The 20,506-nt window shown below is 37.0% G+C and overlaps 1 protein-coding gene across 1 annotated transcript in view; it reads right to left on the reverse strand.

Annotated features, from left to right (window-relative positions):
• Positions 1-5,796: 5,796 nt before the first annotated feature.
• USP12 (ubiquitin specific peptidase 12) overlaps positions 5,797-20,506 on the reverse strand; it is a 33,802-nt gene continuing 19,092 nt past the window's right edge. Inside the window, exons 5-9 of the mRNA XM_051607992.1 lie at positions 14,821-14,897; positions 14,523-14,606; positions 11,894-12,091; positions 9,345-9,423; positions 5,797-8,460 (exon numbers count right to left, since the gene is read on the reverse strand). Coding sequence (XP_051463952.1) covers positions 8,359-8,460; positions 9,345-9,423; positions 11,894-12,091; positions 14,523-14,606; positions 14,821-14,897 — 540 coding nt within the window. The 3' untranslated portion in view covers positions 5,797-8,358. The remainder of the gene's footprint in view (positions 8,461-9,344; positions 9,424-11,893; positions 12,092-14,522; positions 14,607-14,820; positions 14,898-20,506) is intronic.

A 20,506-nucleotide genomic window follows, 5' to 3' on the forward strand; every position in this document is an offset into this window, starting at 1 on the left:
AATGCTGTGCTGCTCTTACTGCTTATGTAAACAGCCATGAAAAAATCAGGAAGTGCTTTCTACCCATAGTCTGCCAGCAATGGAAATAGAAGTTAGATCATGGTTTAATCAGATAATCTTCATGAGCAGATGCTACATGTCCCTCAGTTAGGAATCACTAAATAGAGCAAGTTAGAACAAGGAATGGCCTGAACGTGAAAACCACCAAGGATATGCATAAGTCCTAGAAAGTACTGAGACACTATTTTCGCGTTATTCCTTCTCAATTTCCGAAATGGAATTTGATACTTGTGTAGCTAAAGACATTCATATGCCTCCTGCACCTGGGGAGGAATAACAACATGCACCAGTACACATTAGGAGCTTCCTTGTTAGAAAGAAGCTCTGTGGAGAAGGAACTTGAGAGTCCTGGTGGACAATAAGTTATCCACAGGACAACAATGTGCCCTTGTGGCCAAGAAGGCCAATGTCATCCTGCTATTTTATTCCATTAAGAAGAGAGTGTCCACCAGGTCGAGGGAGGTTCTCCTCCCCCTCTACTCTGCCCTAGCAAGACCACATCTGGAGGGATTGTGTGCAGTTCTGGGCTCCCCAGTACAAGAGGGACAGGGATTTACTCAGGAGAGTCCAATGGAGGCTACGAGGATGATTAAGGGACTGGAACACCTGCCTGATGAGGAAAGGCTGAGAGACCTGGGGCTTTTCAGTCTGGAGAAGACTGAGAAGGGATCTAATTAATGTCTATAAATATCTCGAGGATGGGCATCAAGGAGGGGCCAATCTCTTTTCAGTTTTGCCCTGTGATAGGACAACGGGCAATGGATGTGAACAAGAGCACAGAAGTTCCACCTCAATGTGAGGAAAAACTTCACTGTGAGAGTGACAGAGCACTGGAACAGGCTGCCCAGGGAGGTTGTGGAGTCTCCTTCTCTGAAAACTTTCAAGACTCGTCTGGACATATTTCTGTTTGACCTGCCCTAGGTGGTCCTGCTCCAGCAGGGAGGTTGGACTCGATGATCTTCAGAGGTCCCTTCCAACCCTTAACATTCTGTGGTTCTGCAACTACTACCACTATGACTACATTCTTTCTGGAAGTCTATTGTATCGGCAACTGTGTCTTCTCATGTATGTAGATGCATCTGACATACAGTGTCAACACTAGGAGATGCCATTTTCTAGGACAGGCAGGCCCAGTGTAGGACAACAATCTGTACAGTACAGACTGACCCTAACAGACTGCACAAACAGCTTTCTCTTCCTTTTTTCCCCTTCCAGGCAGATAGAGTGGTCAGTTTTTAGAAGATGTCAGAGCTCTGAGGCCTTTTTTCATCTCACTCTAATCCTTAGGAATAAGCTTTGAGTATGTGACTTAATTTTATTTTTAGAAGTTACCAAATCTGGCCAAGAACAGTTTCACTGCTTTTTACATTTTTTAACAATTACTATATTACTCACTGAAGCACAAAATTATTATGCATTGTATTTTTTTTAAATGTCCAAGTAAACCTTTTTCCCCAAAAATAGTCTTGCACACAATCCCATAATGAAGAAAAACAAAAGACAGCTACAGTAACTTTTGTCTTGTTTCTCCCCTGGTGAATTATTAATTTTTCTATATCTGATATGTAGAAAAAAGAAGCAAACTGGTGTTGTGATCCATGTGTGGAACGTATTTCTTGATCTCAACCTGTAGTCTCTCCCACTAATATTCTATGATTCAGAAAAAGTTACCAGAATTTTATTGCAAAAGAAAATAATAAATAAAAATAGCCTATACCTATTAAAATTGTACCTTCAAATTTGTCTCCCTTTTATCCAAAAAAAGGTAATGGAAAGGAGCACTGGCTAGTCTCAGAGCCTTGCATATGATTAGCAAGTACATTCCTACTGAATGCAGTTTTTTTCAGATATTCACTGAAGGTTCTTGGTGGCTGCTCCGTAAAATTTGGGACCCGCTAGAACACTCCGGGACCAGCAAACACAGTGATACCTCCTTGGTATCCGGCTCCTAACAGGTGTTAATACAACCTGCTGCTCATTCTGATAGATCTCTGTGTAACACCACCACACCTCCACCCTGAACTCTAAGAAAACTCTGTAGGCTACCTTCTATAAAACGAAAGTTTCCTTTCTCAGATATGCTTCTGGTCGTGTAACAGTCTTAGGGAGAAATGTTGAATGTCTTTCAGTTTCCTTAAGAAGAGGAAGAAAGGGGTACATCAAGGTTGTATTTGTTCAATCCCATTATTCCAACAAGTGGTTTTGATACTGAAGAGTACTTTCACCAGAGAGGCATGAAGGTTAGAAGACAAAAAGCTCCACGTATTTTTCACTGCAAAAATCTTAAACATTGATCTAATCTCTGAAACATAGCACAGTAATTTAGTAAACACTGCCCGTAGCTGCATATCAGCAGTCTTCCTTGTCATGAAGGATGCTGAGAGAAGACTGACGTGACATAACATTAGGATAATCAGCTTCTGGAACACAAATAAATGTGCAGGCATGAAAGTATGCAACCTCAGGCTGAACATCGTTAGCACATCTCCTGAGAGCTGATTAAAGCAGCCATTACAATAAAGCAACATTGACTGAAATCGAGTTGAAGTAACAATCACAGCTCAAAGTCATTGATGTGTATCAACTTGTTATGATCTGATGGCATTAAAATTCTGAACAGCTGATACTTGATTGCAGCGAGATTTTCAGGCATCCATGGACATTGAATCACTTAATAATATAACACGCTAATAAAATATTTGGAGATTTTTTTTTTTGTAACTTAAAATCAGTAACAGAAAACACAGAAATGAAACCTAGTGAACAGATGAAAATGCTTTTCAGATCAGACCATTAAAATATTATATTTAAATTTGATTGACAAGTATGCATAAACTGTTTCTGAAGGAGTACTCATTTAATACAATCATATCAACTTAACAAATTTGTGTACAGATGGAAATTTCAAATATAGGCTTAAATAGCAAATTAAACACATGCACAAAGGCATGACTCTGATAAGGAACAAAGGCCTAGCATGGCAGGATATTTTGAGCACTCCCTAAATTCTCCAAACACCAGAAATCTACATTAAATGCAATATTTTTTTCTTTTTGAGAAATGCTGCTTTTATATCTACTGTGCTAGGAAACAACTGTAATGCTACTTCTCCAGATTTTCTGATAGATCCTGCTGTGCATTCCCTCTCCTGGATTACACCACCTGCAGAATGCAGATCAAGGACATGTCTGATGATCCTTCTGTAATTACAAGCTCCCTAATGCTGCCAACACGAGCTCTATACAAAGAGTTAGGTAGAAAGTACCTTGCCCTTCTCTGAGCCCTTACAATCTATTATGCAGATAGCAATCACAAGTCATTGGAGGGAAAGAAATAATATAATTTATTTGTACTTTTGGGAAGAGACTGGAAGATACTACTCAGTTCATTTCAAAACTGGTGATGTCTAAAAACAATCCTCCTTATCCAACACATTCTTACACAAGTTCCCCCAAAGGGATTAATCAACAATAACAGCAGATTCTTAGGTTTAGCCTAAAAATTAACTGACTTAAGAAAAAAATGTTAAGAGGCAGACAATTTTTCAGACATTTTTGAACACAGACCAAAGAAAGGTTATTTCTGCCTCACCACACTCTGTCATTAAGACTGTAAGCAATAGATTCCAGAGATGTCTGAATTTAAAAGATGATGCCTGTGTTGGTTTGCATGGTAGTTGACTTGGGTACTTCATTTATAACAATCAGTAGCAAAGCTGCTGCAAAATCAACAAACCTTGAATACAGATTAGGTAGAATATTAATTTCAGTAATAATTGAGTACTTGGGGGCTTGCTTGTAAAGATACTTATGTATTATACATCTGATGTTATGCTTAAGAGAGGTTAGAGGACTTTGAAGCCTGACAAGACAGAAACACGTGCACATTGCATTATCAACAGGATATATAAAGGCTGAATTTCTAAAACAAAGAAACTCAAGATCAACCCAGACAAATGTGTGTGTGTGGAGAAACGGACAGCTCATACTGTAAAGCTGCTCTTTGAAAGGAAACAAACTGTATCTACCTTACTTAGGAAAAAAAGTCACAAAAGTATCTGCAATGTAATAATGCAACCAACAGATTATTGACATGTACTGAAGTCCTCTCCTCTTACAGATAAAGACATACATGTACTGCTGGCTTAACCTACGCATACATTTGAAGGGATGACTAGCTAGTTTCAAATAACTGCTCCCAGACAAAATAAACACACCAAACCAACCCGAAAATGAAAAACAAAACAAAAAACAACAAGCCAAAACACATGAACAAACCACCACTCAACCCTTTTTTGCATCCTCAGCTTCAACACTTTCTGACTTTCCACTCTCAGTCTTTCAGTCCAAGCTTAATTCTGTAACTGAACAAAGTCAGCAGTTAAACAGAAAAAAAAGAGGTCACCTCCTTCTGTGCATAAGTAGGCAAGGCTTTGTGTATGCGAGAACTCATCCCTGTTCTTCTATAAGTAATGTTGTGGAGGTATACTACACTTAGGGACAACTACTAATTTTGAATAAACTGTTATGAAGAAAATGATGAGAATCTGTTTGACACTAACTGTACACAGGATTTTTCTGGTAAGGGCAATTGGAAGTTTCTGAAGAAAGAGGTAAGAAACAAAGATAAGTAAGTTCTAAGTGAGGACTGAAGACTTCACACATCACAATCTCTGAATCTATACATGATATTCTTAGACCTACAGCTGAGAGGTTAGACCACATAGCACCAGATAAAGTTCCCCTTATTTAATAAGGGAATTATGAAAGTAACCGGAGGCCTCAAATGCTTCAGGTTTTAAACTTAACAAACATCACCAAAAAAACTAACCAAGCAATACAGTCATTCATCTGTATATGATCCAAATAGCACATATGGAATAGGGCTTGTGGAAACACTGAGACAGACGGGGAAAACAAGCCAGGTTGTCCTGTCTGGCTTCAAGCTGCTGCTCCAGCAGGATGCAGATCTTCTGTGCATCTTGTGTTATGCCTGTCAGTCCTACACAGCTGTCAAAGGCTGTGGCAAAAGGTTTGAAGTCTGAAAACACAACTGAGTTTAGCTGTTCAGACATGTACCTGAACACCCAGAAGTCACTATTTTCATGCAGTGAAGGGCTATGGACATGGGCATTGCAGCTGCAAATACGGCAGGGTATAAACTGGTTGTAAAACCCTAAGTACATGTATTCGTTACAAACAGTAACATATATACTGCAAGAGAAGAATGACTTGATACCAAATCATACATGGATATTGTAACCAGCTGCACCTTTTTTTTCTGATGCTGGACTCCCATTCTTTGGTCAGTCTCTCTCTGATGTTTGAGCTGTAAACATTCCTATCTTTCTTTCCTTCTGTTTTCCCTCCCACAAGGCGGCGATCCAAGAGACACTTAGGTAACCTGGCTGCATACTGCACAGCAAGGTACAGATTTGTTTTTAGGAAAGCCAAGAAAGAACAGTATTTCAAAACACTTCCTTCTCCTCTACCTCATAAACCAACACCTTACCTAAAAACTAATTCTAGGGAAGCATACCACCAAAATTATGGCTGCCACCGAACTATTTTCATAAGAACACATCTATGAAGATATATATTGAAACACACTTCTCCCTCCACAGCTCAGGTCAGTGTGATTAATACAGGAAATTTCAGAGACTTCTTCAATCTGAAAACACTGGAAGGCACAAAAGGCAGCTGGCCAACCGTTCGGGCTCCACAGAGGACACAGAACTTACCTTTTTGAGAACATACTTTATTTAATAGAAGTTTTTTGCTCCAATATACAAAATAGGGGACTGTAGTCCCAATTAACATTTACATAGTTACACAGCAAATAATTTCCACCATTTACAACAACTGACAACTTTTCCACACTCCCCACTGTATTACAGCCAAGAAAAAAAGCCTATAATGCTTTACATACCAATCAGTTATATTTTGTACTTCCCTGCCTCTTTTCTTTTTTTTTTTTTTTTAAGTTGCAGTTTCTGATATCAGTATAATTAAGAATTTACAATTATTTCAGCTGCACTAAAAGAAAAATGAAATATATAATTTGGAATACTATCTCAAAAACCCTATACAAAATAAAAGTCAGTATCTTATAAAAATACATTGCAGGAGTAAAACCAGGGATACAACAAAAATGTTTTACATTTTGTTAGGGTATAAAATGCTTAGCAACTAGCCTCAGCTTTTAACTACACCAAAAAAAAGGAAAAAAAAAAAAGGAAAAAAAGACCAAACATTTTCAATTAGCAAAAAGTAATGTGACAGTTCTTTTACAACACTGTACCTTTAGTATGCAAAGGACTTCATCCTTCTAACATGCACCATTATCTGATTGATTCACCCCTTAACCCTTTTCCCACTGAAAGCTGAAAAAAGGTTTTAAAATTATTTTAATCTTTTAAGAAAAATCCAATAATATTTTCTGCATCTTTCACAATATTTAAGTTTTCCTTTACAATGCTGGTAGTTAAATAATTATACATAATTTTCTATAAAAGAATCTTGCCAAACCAAGGCTTTAGAAACTTTGCATTTTACAAAAGCAATTTGTTACAGCATGACAGTTGCTAAATAGCCCAATTCACTTTGTGACCCTGTTAAAGATTTGTTCAACTGAATGAATAGGTGAAGTCATTTCCTGAGCTAAAAGATACAGGTAAGTAAATAGTCAGTTATAGCAGCAGACAGGAGACATTCATTTAAAAAGTTGTAACAGTATCAATAAAATAACCTTAGAAAATTACAGTAACATAAGAATCACTAGCTGAAGAGAGAGTGACAAGGACATTAAAGACCTGATTGCCATTATCTGGAATGCACATCCCATGACTTCCCAGAAATTACATTCAGCTACTGTCAAACAACATACTGGTAAGTGAAAGAGTGTCAAATCACAATAGTTCACATTTCTCACAGATCAGGTGTTTTGTCAAGATTCAATTCTTAATGCTGTTTCATAAATGTAAAGCAAGGTAAACTGCTTAGTTTCAGAAACTGTCATCCTACAGGACTTGAGAATTCTTATTATTATTAAGGAATGTAGTATCTTTGGTCTCATGAAATTCTGAGCCTGTTTCTTTTTATTACTCACACATAACTGATACTTGAGACCTTGAGTGGTTTTTAAGATAGTTACCCATGCCACAGAAGTTGATCCATATTTAAGAGAGTAAATATTTTGAAAATGGTTTATTTTGCTCCAAGTCATTCTAATTTGCTTAGAGTATAAAACAATAACAAATTACTAAAGAACTAGAAAGACGAGTATACCACCACTGCACCATCAGTTCCTTATGATATGCATTCCTAAAGTCTTCTATGTAATAGTTTGATAACTATTTTTGTTCATTAATGGAACGAGGATATTCTAATATAATTAAAGTACCTCACTTAGATACCAGTTCCTCCAGAAGGAAATCTCTCTTCTGTATTATTAATTTTTTACAGACATTGTAGGCGTTGTTTTTAGAATTTGTTTGCTCTTCTATAACATTCAAACATAATAATTTTTAATTCAAATTAATATATAAAATTTCCAATACCTGTTAGAATAAAGGACAATACACAAGATCCTAAGTTACAATAATTTATAAATAAACTATTACAAACCAAATCTTTCCCCATAAGGAGATTAAAATCTTGACTGACTGTTCCCGATCATATACTATAAATAACATAAGCTTCTTCAGAGAAGAAAAACATACTTGCCTCCCTGACACCCGTTTATATCTTCAGTTAAACTACTACCATCAAGAAGGCAATTGTGTTGGGCCCAGCTATATCTTCTTGCTTACATGTTAAAAAACCTCCCAACCTCATTCTTTTAAACTTAAGCACAGGAAACTAAGTTCACAGAGTCCTTTACATTTTATGCACAAAGTCTGTATAAAATACAGTTTTCTAATGCTTCTATTGCACCAATCTGGCAGTGCAGTTCAAACTCAATTCAAATTCCACTGAAGTCCATGAAAGGTTCTCCAATGACCTTAATGGGCTTTGAATTAGGACCACAGAGTATTACCTAACAGAAAGCTCCTGCAAGAGTGGCTGGTATCTCTCTTTTTGCTTATGGGGTGCAGTGGAGATGTGTAGTCAGCATGATACCTGAGCAAAGAAAATGCAAATGATACAAAGGTTTTAAGAATGCCAAACTCCTTCCCTAGTTGTGTGCAAACTCTGCTACTGCCCATGGAGCTCCCTGCCTTCCTTTTTTTCAGTGCTTGCTCCATTCCAAGTTAGAAAGATGTGAGGCATAACCATCTCCCTTCGCTACAGTTCCTCCTCAATCCCGAGACTGATAGAAGAGGATGTAACCAGACTCTGAGTTCTTTGAGATGTCTGATGTTAACCCGTAGAATTCTTCAATAGCTTGTGCATCAATTTTCTGTGTAAAAACCCAAATATTTAAAGTATTAATATCTTCCATAACATATACATGGCATTAAGTTTCACTCTAAAAACTAATGTAAAACAGAAGTAACTTTCACATAATTACATAAAAGTAATAAAATCCAAATAAAATTTTAAACTCGTTATGTTTCATTTTCCCCTCTGCCATCAACTGCACAGAGGGCAGTGGATATATACACTTCACATAGACATTTTATTAAGTGAACCTACTATGAATGCAACCTTATATGCAGTGCTCACACAGGTAAGTTTTAAATACAACAGTATCCCACTGAGTGAGAACTCCTGCAAGTATGGCTAATATTAGCAAGAATACCACTGGAGGCCAAAGGCTCTCATTTCAGGAGCCTTTTAAGTTTTAGGGCAAAATGTCAAAACCCCAAAGTTTCTTTCTATTTTGATATTTGTTACACCTTTGTCTGAAACAATCCAGGACAGTCAATAAAACAGGTTACCAAACTGATCCATTCCAGGAAATCATAAGCTCCTACAAAACATGAGCAAATGGCTTGCTCCAAAAAACTGCCCTCAGAAAAGAACTGCAGTAAAATCACTGTATCTGTATCTTCATTTGCCATACTTTCTGGCCACAGGAATAGCTTATTAAACAAAAGGGAAAGACAGTGGCCATAGAGAAGCTAATTTTTAAAAGTATAAAAACCAAAATGCAATTCAAAACATTGTACAGTCAAATTGTAAAGCACAGCTCTGCACTGACAGTTATTGCTCATTTAGAGTCGAGTTGAACCCCCCTTTCATTAGCACACTGGTCCTTTTCCTTTAAGTAATAATATACACAAAGTGGTGCATGTGCTCTGGTTGATACCAGAATAAAGTCCAGGGTTATACAAAGCTTACCTCCACAATATCATCATCAAAAAGCAACCAAAAATCATGACTTTTCACTATTGCAATATAATGTCCTCTGTTTGGGCCACTGTAAAATAAAATAAAAAAAAAACACAGAAAATAAAACACATGTATATACAAATGTATTTCATGTATATTTTTTTTCTTGTAGAAAAGCAATACTTAAGAGTAATTAGAACAGCTACCAGTACAATTTCTATTAGAATGTTTCTTTTCTTTTTCCCCATCCACTTACATCATCTCTATAATGATGTCTTACTTACCTCTACATTTAATATTGTGCTATGAAAAGGATTAAAATTTCACATGAGGAATAAAGACCACAGCCATTGAAAATATAAATGAAATTTTAAAAAAAGAGAAGTGAAATCAAGAAAACATTCTGAGGTTTCATAGAGACTGAACAGATACCAAACTATTGCTTATCTTCAGATAGAAAAAGTTCTGATGTTCATTTACAGTCTCAATCAGGAATATTTTTATCTGGTCCACCATAAACAAAATTGGCTTAAACTGGCAGTTTAGGAGCCTCAAGAATCCTCACAGCAATGACAAGGGCCTCCAATTAAACTGAAACTGTTATAATGCACAGCTCCAGTTTATGGCAGAGAAGAAATTTCACCACAACTAAGACAGAAAAACCACAAAACTTTTGAAGTGTCCTATTTCTAATCAGATTTCAGAAAAACAAAGAATACATTTTCTGAAACAGCTGAACTTTAACAACTGTATGTGAACAACTAGGCAAAGTAGTCCTGGAACTGTCTTAACTGGCTAAAAGCACAATTTTTATGTCTAGATCAGGGAGGGAAGGTTGCCACCTGTGAGGGGCATGTCTGTGCCCCAAATCACATAACCCAATGACAACAGAGTTTATCACTCTCCACAGCTCTGAGAACGGGTAAGTTTCCAAGACTGCAGCTTGAATGAAGGAGAAAGAAATGGTCAGAACTGGACAGAATAGTCAGAAATAGACTGGTTCTGTTTCCCTAAAATGCATAACAAGGGTGTCCCAGAAGACTATGGCACAAAGGCTTATTTCCCAAAACTGTCCTGACTAAGCTGAGATCTACCCATCTACTTCTTGGCCTATTAAGGGAGGAATGGGGGTGGAACAAAGGGCAGTAACTGGCAACTAGAGGTCAAGTCTGACATTTGAGGGACTTCAAAAAGTTGGAAGAATGGGCTGGTAAGAACCTCATGAGATTTTAACAAGTACGAATGGAAAGTCTTGTGCGACACTAACTCCAACCAACACCACCAGCTGCAGAGCAGCTGTCTGGTGCGCCCAGGAAGCTGACAAGATGAGCTGTTAGAAGACAGCGCATCATTTTGGTGACAGGGCTGAGTGTATGCGGGGTTGTACTGTAAGAGCAGAGCCAGCAGTGAAGTGATAATCCCCACCACTCACCATCTGGGTCCCAGAACTGGTCATGGAATCCCAGACGTGACTTTGTCCGTTTAAGGAAAAGACTGATAAACTGGGGGAAATCCAGTGGCAGGCCACTACATTTGTGAGAGGGCTACAGCACCAAAAGGATTAAGAGAGGCTGAGGGAGCTGGCTTTTTTCAGCCTGGAAAAGTCTAAATGAGGAATCCAACTGCTGTCTTTCACTACCCAAAAAGGAAGAGTTATAAAGAAATCAGAACCGGGCTCTTCTCAGAATTGCACAGAGAAAGGACAACGAGCAATAAGCAGTGGTCACAAAGTGCAGCAAGGGAAATTCTGACTGGATATAAGGAAAAAAAACAAACAAAACCACCACAACAAAAAAACACTGAGAGAACATTGCTGGATTGGAACTAATGGCTGAAAGAGGCAGTGAAATCAGCACTCCTAGTTAAGAAACTGAGCACAGTGCAACCTAATCTAATGTCAAAGCTAGCGTTGCTTTGAGCTTTGAAGTAGTTGACATCACAATGTAAATTATTCCAGGATTCTAGATGTTTAATTAGCATTTTCCACTTCAAGGCTTTTATCTATCCAATCCGCTGCTTGTAGAGCAGCCTTGATTTTAAGATATGAAACCATAAGAACATTTGTTGAACATAGCAAAATGAAATACAAATTTAATAGTCATATTTTGGAAGCAAGAAAATAACGTAATTGCAAAAGTCATAATTTATGGATATATATCAGAAAATGTTGCTCAAACCTCAAAAAAAGCCCACCCTAAAGGAAATGCCTTACAAAGGAATCTATTCTATCATCCTTCCCTTCCTAAGAAACTTTTTAATGATCTTTAAATATTATTAGTTATATAATACCGCATAGTTCATGTTTTTTTTTAAATGTAGTTATGTTCATACAAAGATCCATCATATGAAATACACTGTCACGATTTTCCACAAATAACTATCATGGCAAAAGCCATATGTTCCATCAGGATTGGTAGCATCTCCCTGCAATGCTTACTTTCCTAAGAAATTATCCTTTTAAGAGACCTTTATATGTAATTCCAGTTATTAGATACTGCATGTTTTGGTTTTTAAAACATAGTAACTTATTAGCCCCTTGTGCAAAACAGAGTTATTACCTTCCACAATGAACTACCACAGCAACAAGGTCATACATTCTGTCAGGATTGGTGGCATCTCCTGAGGTGTTAAATAAACGCAGCTCTAAAGGAAAAACTACTCTATAAGAGAGTTTTGTGTATCGATGCAGCTGATCCATGTATTTAAATCTTTTCAAATGGAGAGCTAGAATCATAGGCAGCTTTTTTACTTTCATCCTAAAAAAAAGAAAAACAAACAAACAAACCAACAGTATTTCCAATATCCAGCCAAAACATTCAGTTGATATCAATAAACAGGAAAGCTGTCTTACTGAAGTCTGTAAAAATTTTTTGCGAGCATTAAAAGAAGCTCAAATAATCAGCCAGTTAACAAATACTGAACACAAATATTGTGTTGCTAAACTAAAGGTGTATTTTAACATTTGAGTGAATTGCAAATGTATTTTAAAAAATAAGCTAGAATATAGAATAAGAAGAACAGCCACAATGAACTCACATAATAATTTAGCCATGACTGCCTAGCACAGAATTTAACTTTTAAACAGCTCACCCCATAGCTTTCTTGAGCTCCCAAAGGAAACCTCAGATTCCACTTGGTATACAGTGGAGGCTTTGCAACAAAGTTCCTCCAGAGATCCTCTTCCAGTTGAATTTCTCAGTAAACTAGCAAACTTAAACAGGCTTTTTAAAATAAGCTTTTTTACACCACTTTGTTACATATGCATTACTTCAAGTTTTCCAACCAAGGCATTCATTTAACACTGCCAAGGGATACATACAGCCCACAGCACACCTTACCTCATGCTGCCCAAACAAGATAATGCTGTGCACTAGCACAGTAATTTTGCAGAAACGTTGCAGCATTATTTTATGGCAGTCAAAGCTGGAAAGGGATAATCTAGTTTTACCCAGGGCTCACTGGCCCCTTTCCCTAATGCGAGGTATTGAGATGTCTCATCAGTGCCTACAAACCCTCACCACAGCCACAGCCGGCCTGGCAGCAAACCACTCTCTGGGCTGTAATTTGCCCATACTAACAGAGCAACCCAGAGAGAGCACTCTGCTTGTTGGTCAAGCTAATTGCCTTAGATCAGCTCTGTGCTGATTTTTTCGAACTGCCTTCAGCCCCAAAAAACAGTCTCAACAACACAGTCAGGTTTCAGAAATGCCTACTAAGACTGTATTTTCAGAGTGTCAGGAAATATGTTTGTACAAGACAATCCTTTTCCAAAAGATAAGAGGCTGGGGATAAAATCCATGAAAACTCATCTTCCTTTTCTTTTTTTCATTAAACTTAGACTGATAGTAAACTGCAGGAAATCCTGCTAGACTCAAATTTTCCCCATGGCTGGCAAGGGAACTAGGAAATGAAACAAGCTAGAGAAGAGCAGAAAGATATAAGAAACAACTATTTTTAGGGAGTTTCATTTTTATTATATTACTGAGATATGGATATTTCTTCTGTATTTCTTTTTTCAAAATAAAAGCCCTCCTCTTCTTATGCAACTGTGTTTGATAATAGGAGCTCTTTCACTGGAAAAGAAATTCAGCATATCACCTTTGCTAGTTGAGTAGACACTATCACAGATAAGCTCCATGTTACAGGCATAGAAGAAAATTATGACCGTAGTGTAACTGAATTTAAGCCCAACATGAAAAGCAAAACATAAACAAAATCTGTGTTTTGCCAATAGGGCAGTGCCTACAGTACAGGTTTATGAAAACACAGCTTATATTGGTCAGAGATCACATTACCTCTCACACAGAGAAGGAGCTAAGGCAACAGAAAACAACAGGACAACCCTCTAATACACACCAATTAGTAAGCTTAGGCAACGTGTGAAGGCAGACTTTGCAGATGAGAATGCCAAAAGCCATGTGCTGAATCTACGGTAAACCAAATAACCACAATCAGTAGTATAACCAGTAGAGCATGTTAGTGTTCTCATCCCTTCAACGCATCTATAAGCAGCCAAATACTTTCTCAGACAATAAATACCACACAGTACACAAAACCAGAGTTGTTTTTTTTTAAAGATGTAAACAAGACTAGAAGAATTATAAAGCTGACAAGAGAGTTTTTACACAAAGTGAACTTCAGGCTTCCACAAAGGTTCTGGTGCTTTTCAGGAGCACTGTCAAGCAGAAGTTTTGCACAACTAATTATGCACTATTAAGAAACCAGACACACAGTTAACAAAAAAAGTTAGAAGCCTCCTTCTGACTGAATCAGAAATAAAGTGCTATCAAATTGATTCTTACAGGAACCAGAAATATTATTTCATTATCAAGACAAAATCAGTGACTTTTCAGCATTACCCCTGTAATCTTTGATTAGTCACTGTAGCTTTGTTTTAACTTGTCCTTTTAACTTTTTTTGTCTTAACACCATTCTCCTTGTTTGTAAAATAATGATCAAATGATCCCAAAATGTTTTGCATGGATTCTCATCACTCATGGATATAGGTTCACTGAATTCAAGCAAGAGGAGGAATGCAACCAAATTACTTTTAAAGTGAAAGAAAAGTGACAAAATATATGGGAAAAAGGAAGTTCTCTCCCTGCCTCATACGCACACACAAGGACATACACGAGCATTTTCATTAAATGTATGGGTTATTTTTTTCCCTTCCTGAGCCTGTTGTACCTTTTATGTGCTTCTTGCTTACTGCGACATTCTTCACAGTAATACTTGTATTCACTGCACAGAGTTTCTGTATTGCTGAAACCCCTGAATAAAAAAAAAAAAGACAAAAGATAAATGCTATAGATACAAGTTTCTTATCTGAAATATACACATGAACATGTACAATATAAACAGAATTTCATACTCTTAAGTCTACATAAGCTAAAATTTCCTAAGCTTGTGAGCTTTTAGTTTTAATTCCTGCTTTTTAGGTAACAGATGAAACACAAAGTATGAAAATTCATGTATTTGCATTTACCTTAAACAATGAGTGATTGAAGTATTCTGCTCCACATCAACTGAAAGGTCTAAGAAGTCTTCATCTTTGCTGCTTATCTGCAAGGAAAAAAGAACCAACGGTTTATAGTTAAAACTAGTTATACTAATTTGAATCATAGAATGCCAGGTTGGAAGGGACGTCAAGGATCATCTGGTCCAGCCTTTCTAGACAGGAACACAGTCTAGATGCAATAGCACTCCTGGATTATGTTTTCCCAGGTACACTTGTCCCCACTGAACTTCATAAGGTTCTTGTTAGCCCACTCCTCCAGCCTGTTCAGGTCTTCCTGGAGGGTGGCTCTCCCTTCTGGAGTGTCTACTTCCCCACTCAACTTGGTGTGGTCTGCAAACGTCATCTGGGTGCTTCCAACATCCAGATCACTGATGGTGACACTAAACAGCATTGGCCAGTACCAATCCCTGGGGGACCCTGCTTGTGACCAATTGCCAGTTTAAAAAGAACTATTTTCCACCACCCTCTGGGTACAGCCTGTCAGTCAGCTCCCCACCCACCACACAGTCCACTTGTCTAGACTGTAATGCAGCATTTGCCTCTGTTTTTCAGTACCATTTGCTATTGACAGAATGCATCCTTTTCCTTACAACAAACATTAAAAATTGTTACAAGTGTTCTTTCTTTTTCAGAGATTTCCTACATCTCTATTTCCAATTTTATTCAGAAAGAGGAAGAGGGAACTGTGTATGTGACTGTGAGGGTATATAATGCCAGTTGTCATTAAGCTATGACTTCAGCTCAACAATGTTAATGCTGAGTTCCTTCTACACAACCCTCTCTTCAAAACAATACAGTCACTGGGATTCTTCTATTTAGTGCTCTCACCTCTATTCTTCCCCTATGATTCCCTCCAACTTAAAGCTACATATTTGTATATCATATGTCCCTAATAAAGTACACATATATTTTTAATCTTCTTCCTGGCTACATTCATACCTTTAAACAAGAAGGAGACAGCAAATGTGTTGGTAAATGAGAGCCTGGGACTTGGTCTGATAGAGGCAGAACAGTGCATGGCCATAGAACAATTAAAGTAAAAAATAAAATCCTAGAAGCAGAGAATAAACTCCATCACAAAAATGGTGATGGACAAAATCTTCAGCTCCCCTGAAAATCAGCTATGATATTTAAAGGTTTAGGAAACACCAATCTGCAATCTGAACTTTTGTCAGCTAGTGTTTCCACATTGTATTTAGAGATATTCAATGCCACTGATGAGAATGTCCTCTGACCTTTACGACTCCTAGTTACTAAGGCAAATGCTTCTAGAAAGGAGGCGTGGCTGCAGTTTCTTGACTGAAAATAGGAAAAGTTAAACAGCTACATGAGCACTAGTGTAAAGTAATCTTTAAAACTTGAGATTTATGTTCCTTTTTCAACTCAGAATAAAAATAAATTTGCAAAGTTGTTCTCTGATCATTAAGATATGAAAAACACACTGTTTTTAAGAGCAGCATACAGGGAGAATAAGAAAAATACAGGAGGTCAAGACAACTGTTTTTGAGAATTAATACCATTGGGCAAATAAAAAAGCTTATTAAATTAGATAAAAGCTTCTATTAATATCTGTGAAAGCACTGGGCAAGGATTCCTCTCACTCTTCTGTAGCTAATCTTTCCAAGAGTAAGTGTACATGTTCAAAAATATGTCATTATGTCAGTATAAATCTACTACATCATTTAGATCCTGAGGTGTCATGTTTATACTTTTAAAGGGATAACAGAACACATAAGGAAAAATTCCAAGATGTTTTTAGGGTGGGGGGAAAAAATTCCATCTTCATTTTTATTGTGCAGTGCACATTTCCTGTTTTCAGGGATGTACTACAGTTTAGGTGTGTGGACAATTGTTCAAAACATCCCATTATAAACTGCTTTTGAACTTGAATTTGTAACACTGAGAACTCTGGTGGAAAGAAATAATTTTAACCTCAGGATTAATAATGGCTCAGAAAAAAACAACAAACAATTCTAGAAAATACTCTGCTGCTCTCTTCAGCTCTGACAGCTGGAATTAAGGAGTCAAGTGATTAGTGTTATTTAGACATGCAATCCTCTCTTGGCCTAATAAAAGAAAATGCAATGAAACAGTAAAGATTTCATAGGCAGCTTTATCCCACAGAGAAGCTGTGGGAGGAGATGGAGAAGAGGAAACAGAGATGCTGTACTTGATTAAAAAGGAGATCAGTATGGAAATTAGAAGTCTGCAAAAGGATTTCTTCCATTCTTGGTGGTAATGCTGCCTTAAATAACCTCTCTCAGGTTAGCCAGTCCATTGTGCACCTAGGATCATGAGGAATCATTTTTATTGAAAGAATAGCCAAATGTCCATCTATGTTGATAATTTAGAAACTGCTATTCTTAATTTGTAACATTTTTAAACATTAGTATTTGAGCAGTACCTTTTTTTTCCCAGTATTAACTCATACATTTTTAAGAAAATAAAAAAAGAAAAAATTATTTTAAAAGTCACCATCCACTCTAACCAGGCTGTACTGGTTCTGTTTCAAATAAACATCACTAAGTTCCTTAGACTGAAGTCACCAATGCTATTTATTTCACTCATCTATAGGATTAAAAAAAGATTGACATGGTCAAAAACGTCATCATTTCCAGAATCAAGCCCTTCAAAAAGCCATTTGAGTGCTCCTAATACTTAGAGTGGATGATGACTTTTACAATAATTTTGCATTACATTTTGCATCCAAATAATGGTGAAGAAGTTGGGTGTTCTGGCTAAAGGGTATGTTGGTATGATGTTCTCAGTGTGGTCATGATCTGCACCCACACAGCTCAGCTGTACTCTCATGACCAATGCCACAGAAAGCAGAAACCTCAGAAGACTAACATGGCATCTGTAGTTCCTTCAGTCTGGAATTTCACAAGCAATGTGAATCAGCTCACTGACAGAAAAGCTTTTTCAACTGTAGGCTCCCATGCATGCTAAGACAGAAACTATTTTTAAATTAAGCTGAAACAAAGGGCCTGATTTATCCTGGTTTTGTAAAAAAAAGGTGGGTGGGGGAGAAGTAGGGCACAGTTTAGGCTTCTATAGTATTTCTGTAAGAGAGACCACTGAGATTTTCCTTTTTGCCTTTCTCAGTCCAAAGTAGAATTGACCCAAACAATTCTATGGCTTGTAGAGACATTTGAACACAAGAGCAAGACTATCAGCTGGAGAAAAACATTATTGATATGTTCGGTGCTTTTGATCCAAGACAATTTCCTGTGTTTCTTGTAGAAGTACTTAGCCGTTTCAAATTTAATTTTAAAGAAGTCAATTATATTGTTTTTTGGTTTACTGTTATTCTTTCCTTAAATTGTGAGGGAAGTCTGTAAAACCAATTAATTTCTAGATTATTTTTATCTAACCACAAAAAATTGTAGTATTTACTTCATCATAATACCTCAATCAAGGAAGGGGGAAAGCATGATAACAAGAAATCACATTGAAAGCATGTAAAGACAACTTACAATCTATTTTGTAACTTATGTATTTCATAGTGTGATTTGATCCACAACATAAATCTTTGTTGAAGAATCATATCTGTGTTCTTTATATTTCACTGTCCATACCTAAACTGAGGATAAATCTTGAGTCAGTTAATTTTTCATCAATGAGCCAAGAGTGTCTTGCAAAGAAGCTCTTTTCTATAATTAGGACAACTGAAATTAGAATAAAATCTTGCCGTGCTGATTTTAGGAACTTTTAGTAGGTTCGGCCAGTTAGCTGATCATTCTTACACAGAGCAAAGATATTTTATGCTTTATATTTAACTATGCATTAAATTCAAAATTTAAATAAAAAGTATACTAAAGTTACTCTCTTGTCACTAAGAAGCACTAATTCATCCTCTATTGCTGTCTCCTACATGAGCTATATCCAAGTACTCTTGACATTTTAAGTTATCATTCTAAACACAGAAAGCTTCCAATAAGCAATAGAACAGATATGATTGTTATATTTGAAAATAAGCCACTATTCACAGTAATATTACCAAAAGCCCATTTTCAGGTCACTGTACTTTAATTAAACACAAGCTGATATATAGAAGAGACAGACACTGATAAAATAGATTCCAGATTATCAGAGCTTGGAAAACAAAGTCCCTAATATATTAGAACAAGTGTATTAGAACACTGAATTTAAAATTCAACTGACCAAGGAGGCCCAGTGTCAAACAGACACAGCATATCCTGTTAAGCAACAGCTAACTGAGCAGTATTACAAATACTCTCAAAATTGTGATAGGCTGAATAACTAATAAAATATGCTGGCAAAGAGCTTGGCAGTATTTTAAAATTCCATTAAGGACTATACCTAGATTAAAATTTGGATAGTGGTGATTCACTATGCCATCGTGAGGACAGGTAACAAAGTCAGCCATGTTAAGAAACTAAGATAAACTCATGTTTCAAGAAGAAAAAAAATAAATGCCAGAACGAAAAGAGAAGCAATTCACAGTTACCATGAAAGTTATTAGGGAGGGGAAATCTATCAGAAAAGAAAACATGGTAGCTAGAAATCAGCACCTGAATTACTCAAAGTACTGTGACTTACTGAAGTGTTCAGTTGAATTACACATTAGGAAGCTATTTTCTTTGAAATAAAAGAGAGGTGGGTATTTCTAGAAGATCAATAAATTTCTTATTTATACTAATTTCATTTATTATTTTTTACTATTTTTATTTCAATATTTTGAGATGTGAAATATATAGATTTAACCTGATTAATTTCTCCTCTCCAGAAGCATGCTGAACTAAGTGCATTACCTAATTAAGGAAAACAGGTATGAAGAGTCATAAAAAAATAGCCATTTAGCTTTTTACAGTATCTAAGGCACAGACTACGACAGAGTTACTGTAATTTTCAAATTGCTCTGCTTCTTCTCTTTCTCAAGGAAGTAAAGTTCAATTATAAATTCTTAAGAAATACTTCCTTCCTCTTATTGTAGAAATATTCTTCAAGAAATTTTTTTTATAGCTTACTCAAAGGAATTTCTTTCTTGGGGTCTAGTATTAGAATAATTTCCACAGACAGACATTTAGGAGAGAACACTTTTCCTGCTGTCCTGCTGTAGTGGTCAGGGCGAATCAAAAAACAGAGGACAGAACTGCTCCCTATAACCCCCCACCTGCCCTCCCAGGGGAAGATAAAAGGGGAATAAGGAAGAGAGACTTAAAGGCTGGAAATTGAAACTGGAACAAATTTACTGTAACACAGAAAAGGCAGTAAAATGTGGGGGGAAGAACAGATACATAAACTTATGTAGATGTGTACAAAACCGATCTCAATGATGGCAGTAGGGGGTTAAGAGTCCTTTGCGCAAGGCCGCTTCAGAAGACAGGCCCACAGCTCCTGACAGCACCTGAAGGAGTTGTTGGGTTCTGGAGATCATGTAGCGCGTTGAAGAACCTCTGAGCAGCACTAGCAGCGAAGAACAGAGGCTCAGGAAAAAGGCGGCAAAGCTTCTGGTTCTCCTGGCTTTTATAGGGTATGGCAGAAAGTGGGAGGGAATACTGTCCCCTCTCTGTTCCAACCCTCCCAGGTCCTTCACAGTCCCAAAGACCCTCTCTTTAGTTCCTCTTACAGGTGTCAACAACCTGCTGGGGCCAGTTAAACCATAACACCTGCACGTTAAGTTATGTTC

Source organism: Apus apus, chromosome 1 (assembly GCF_020740795.1).
Source record: "Apus apus isolate bApuApu2 chromosome 1, bApuApu2.pri.cur, whole genome shotgun sequence".
In the NCBI taxonomy this organism is placed as follows: domain Eukaryota; kingdom Metazoa; phylum Chordata; class Aves; order Apodiformes; family Apodidae; genus Apus; species Apus apus.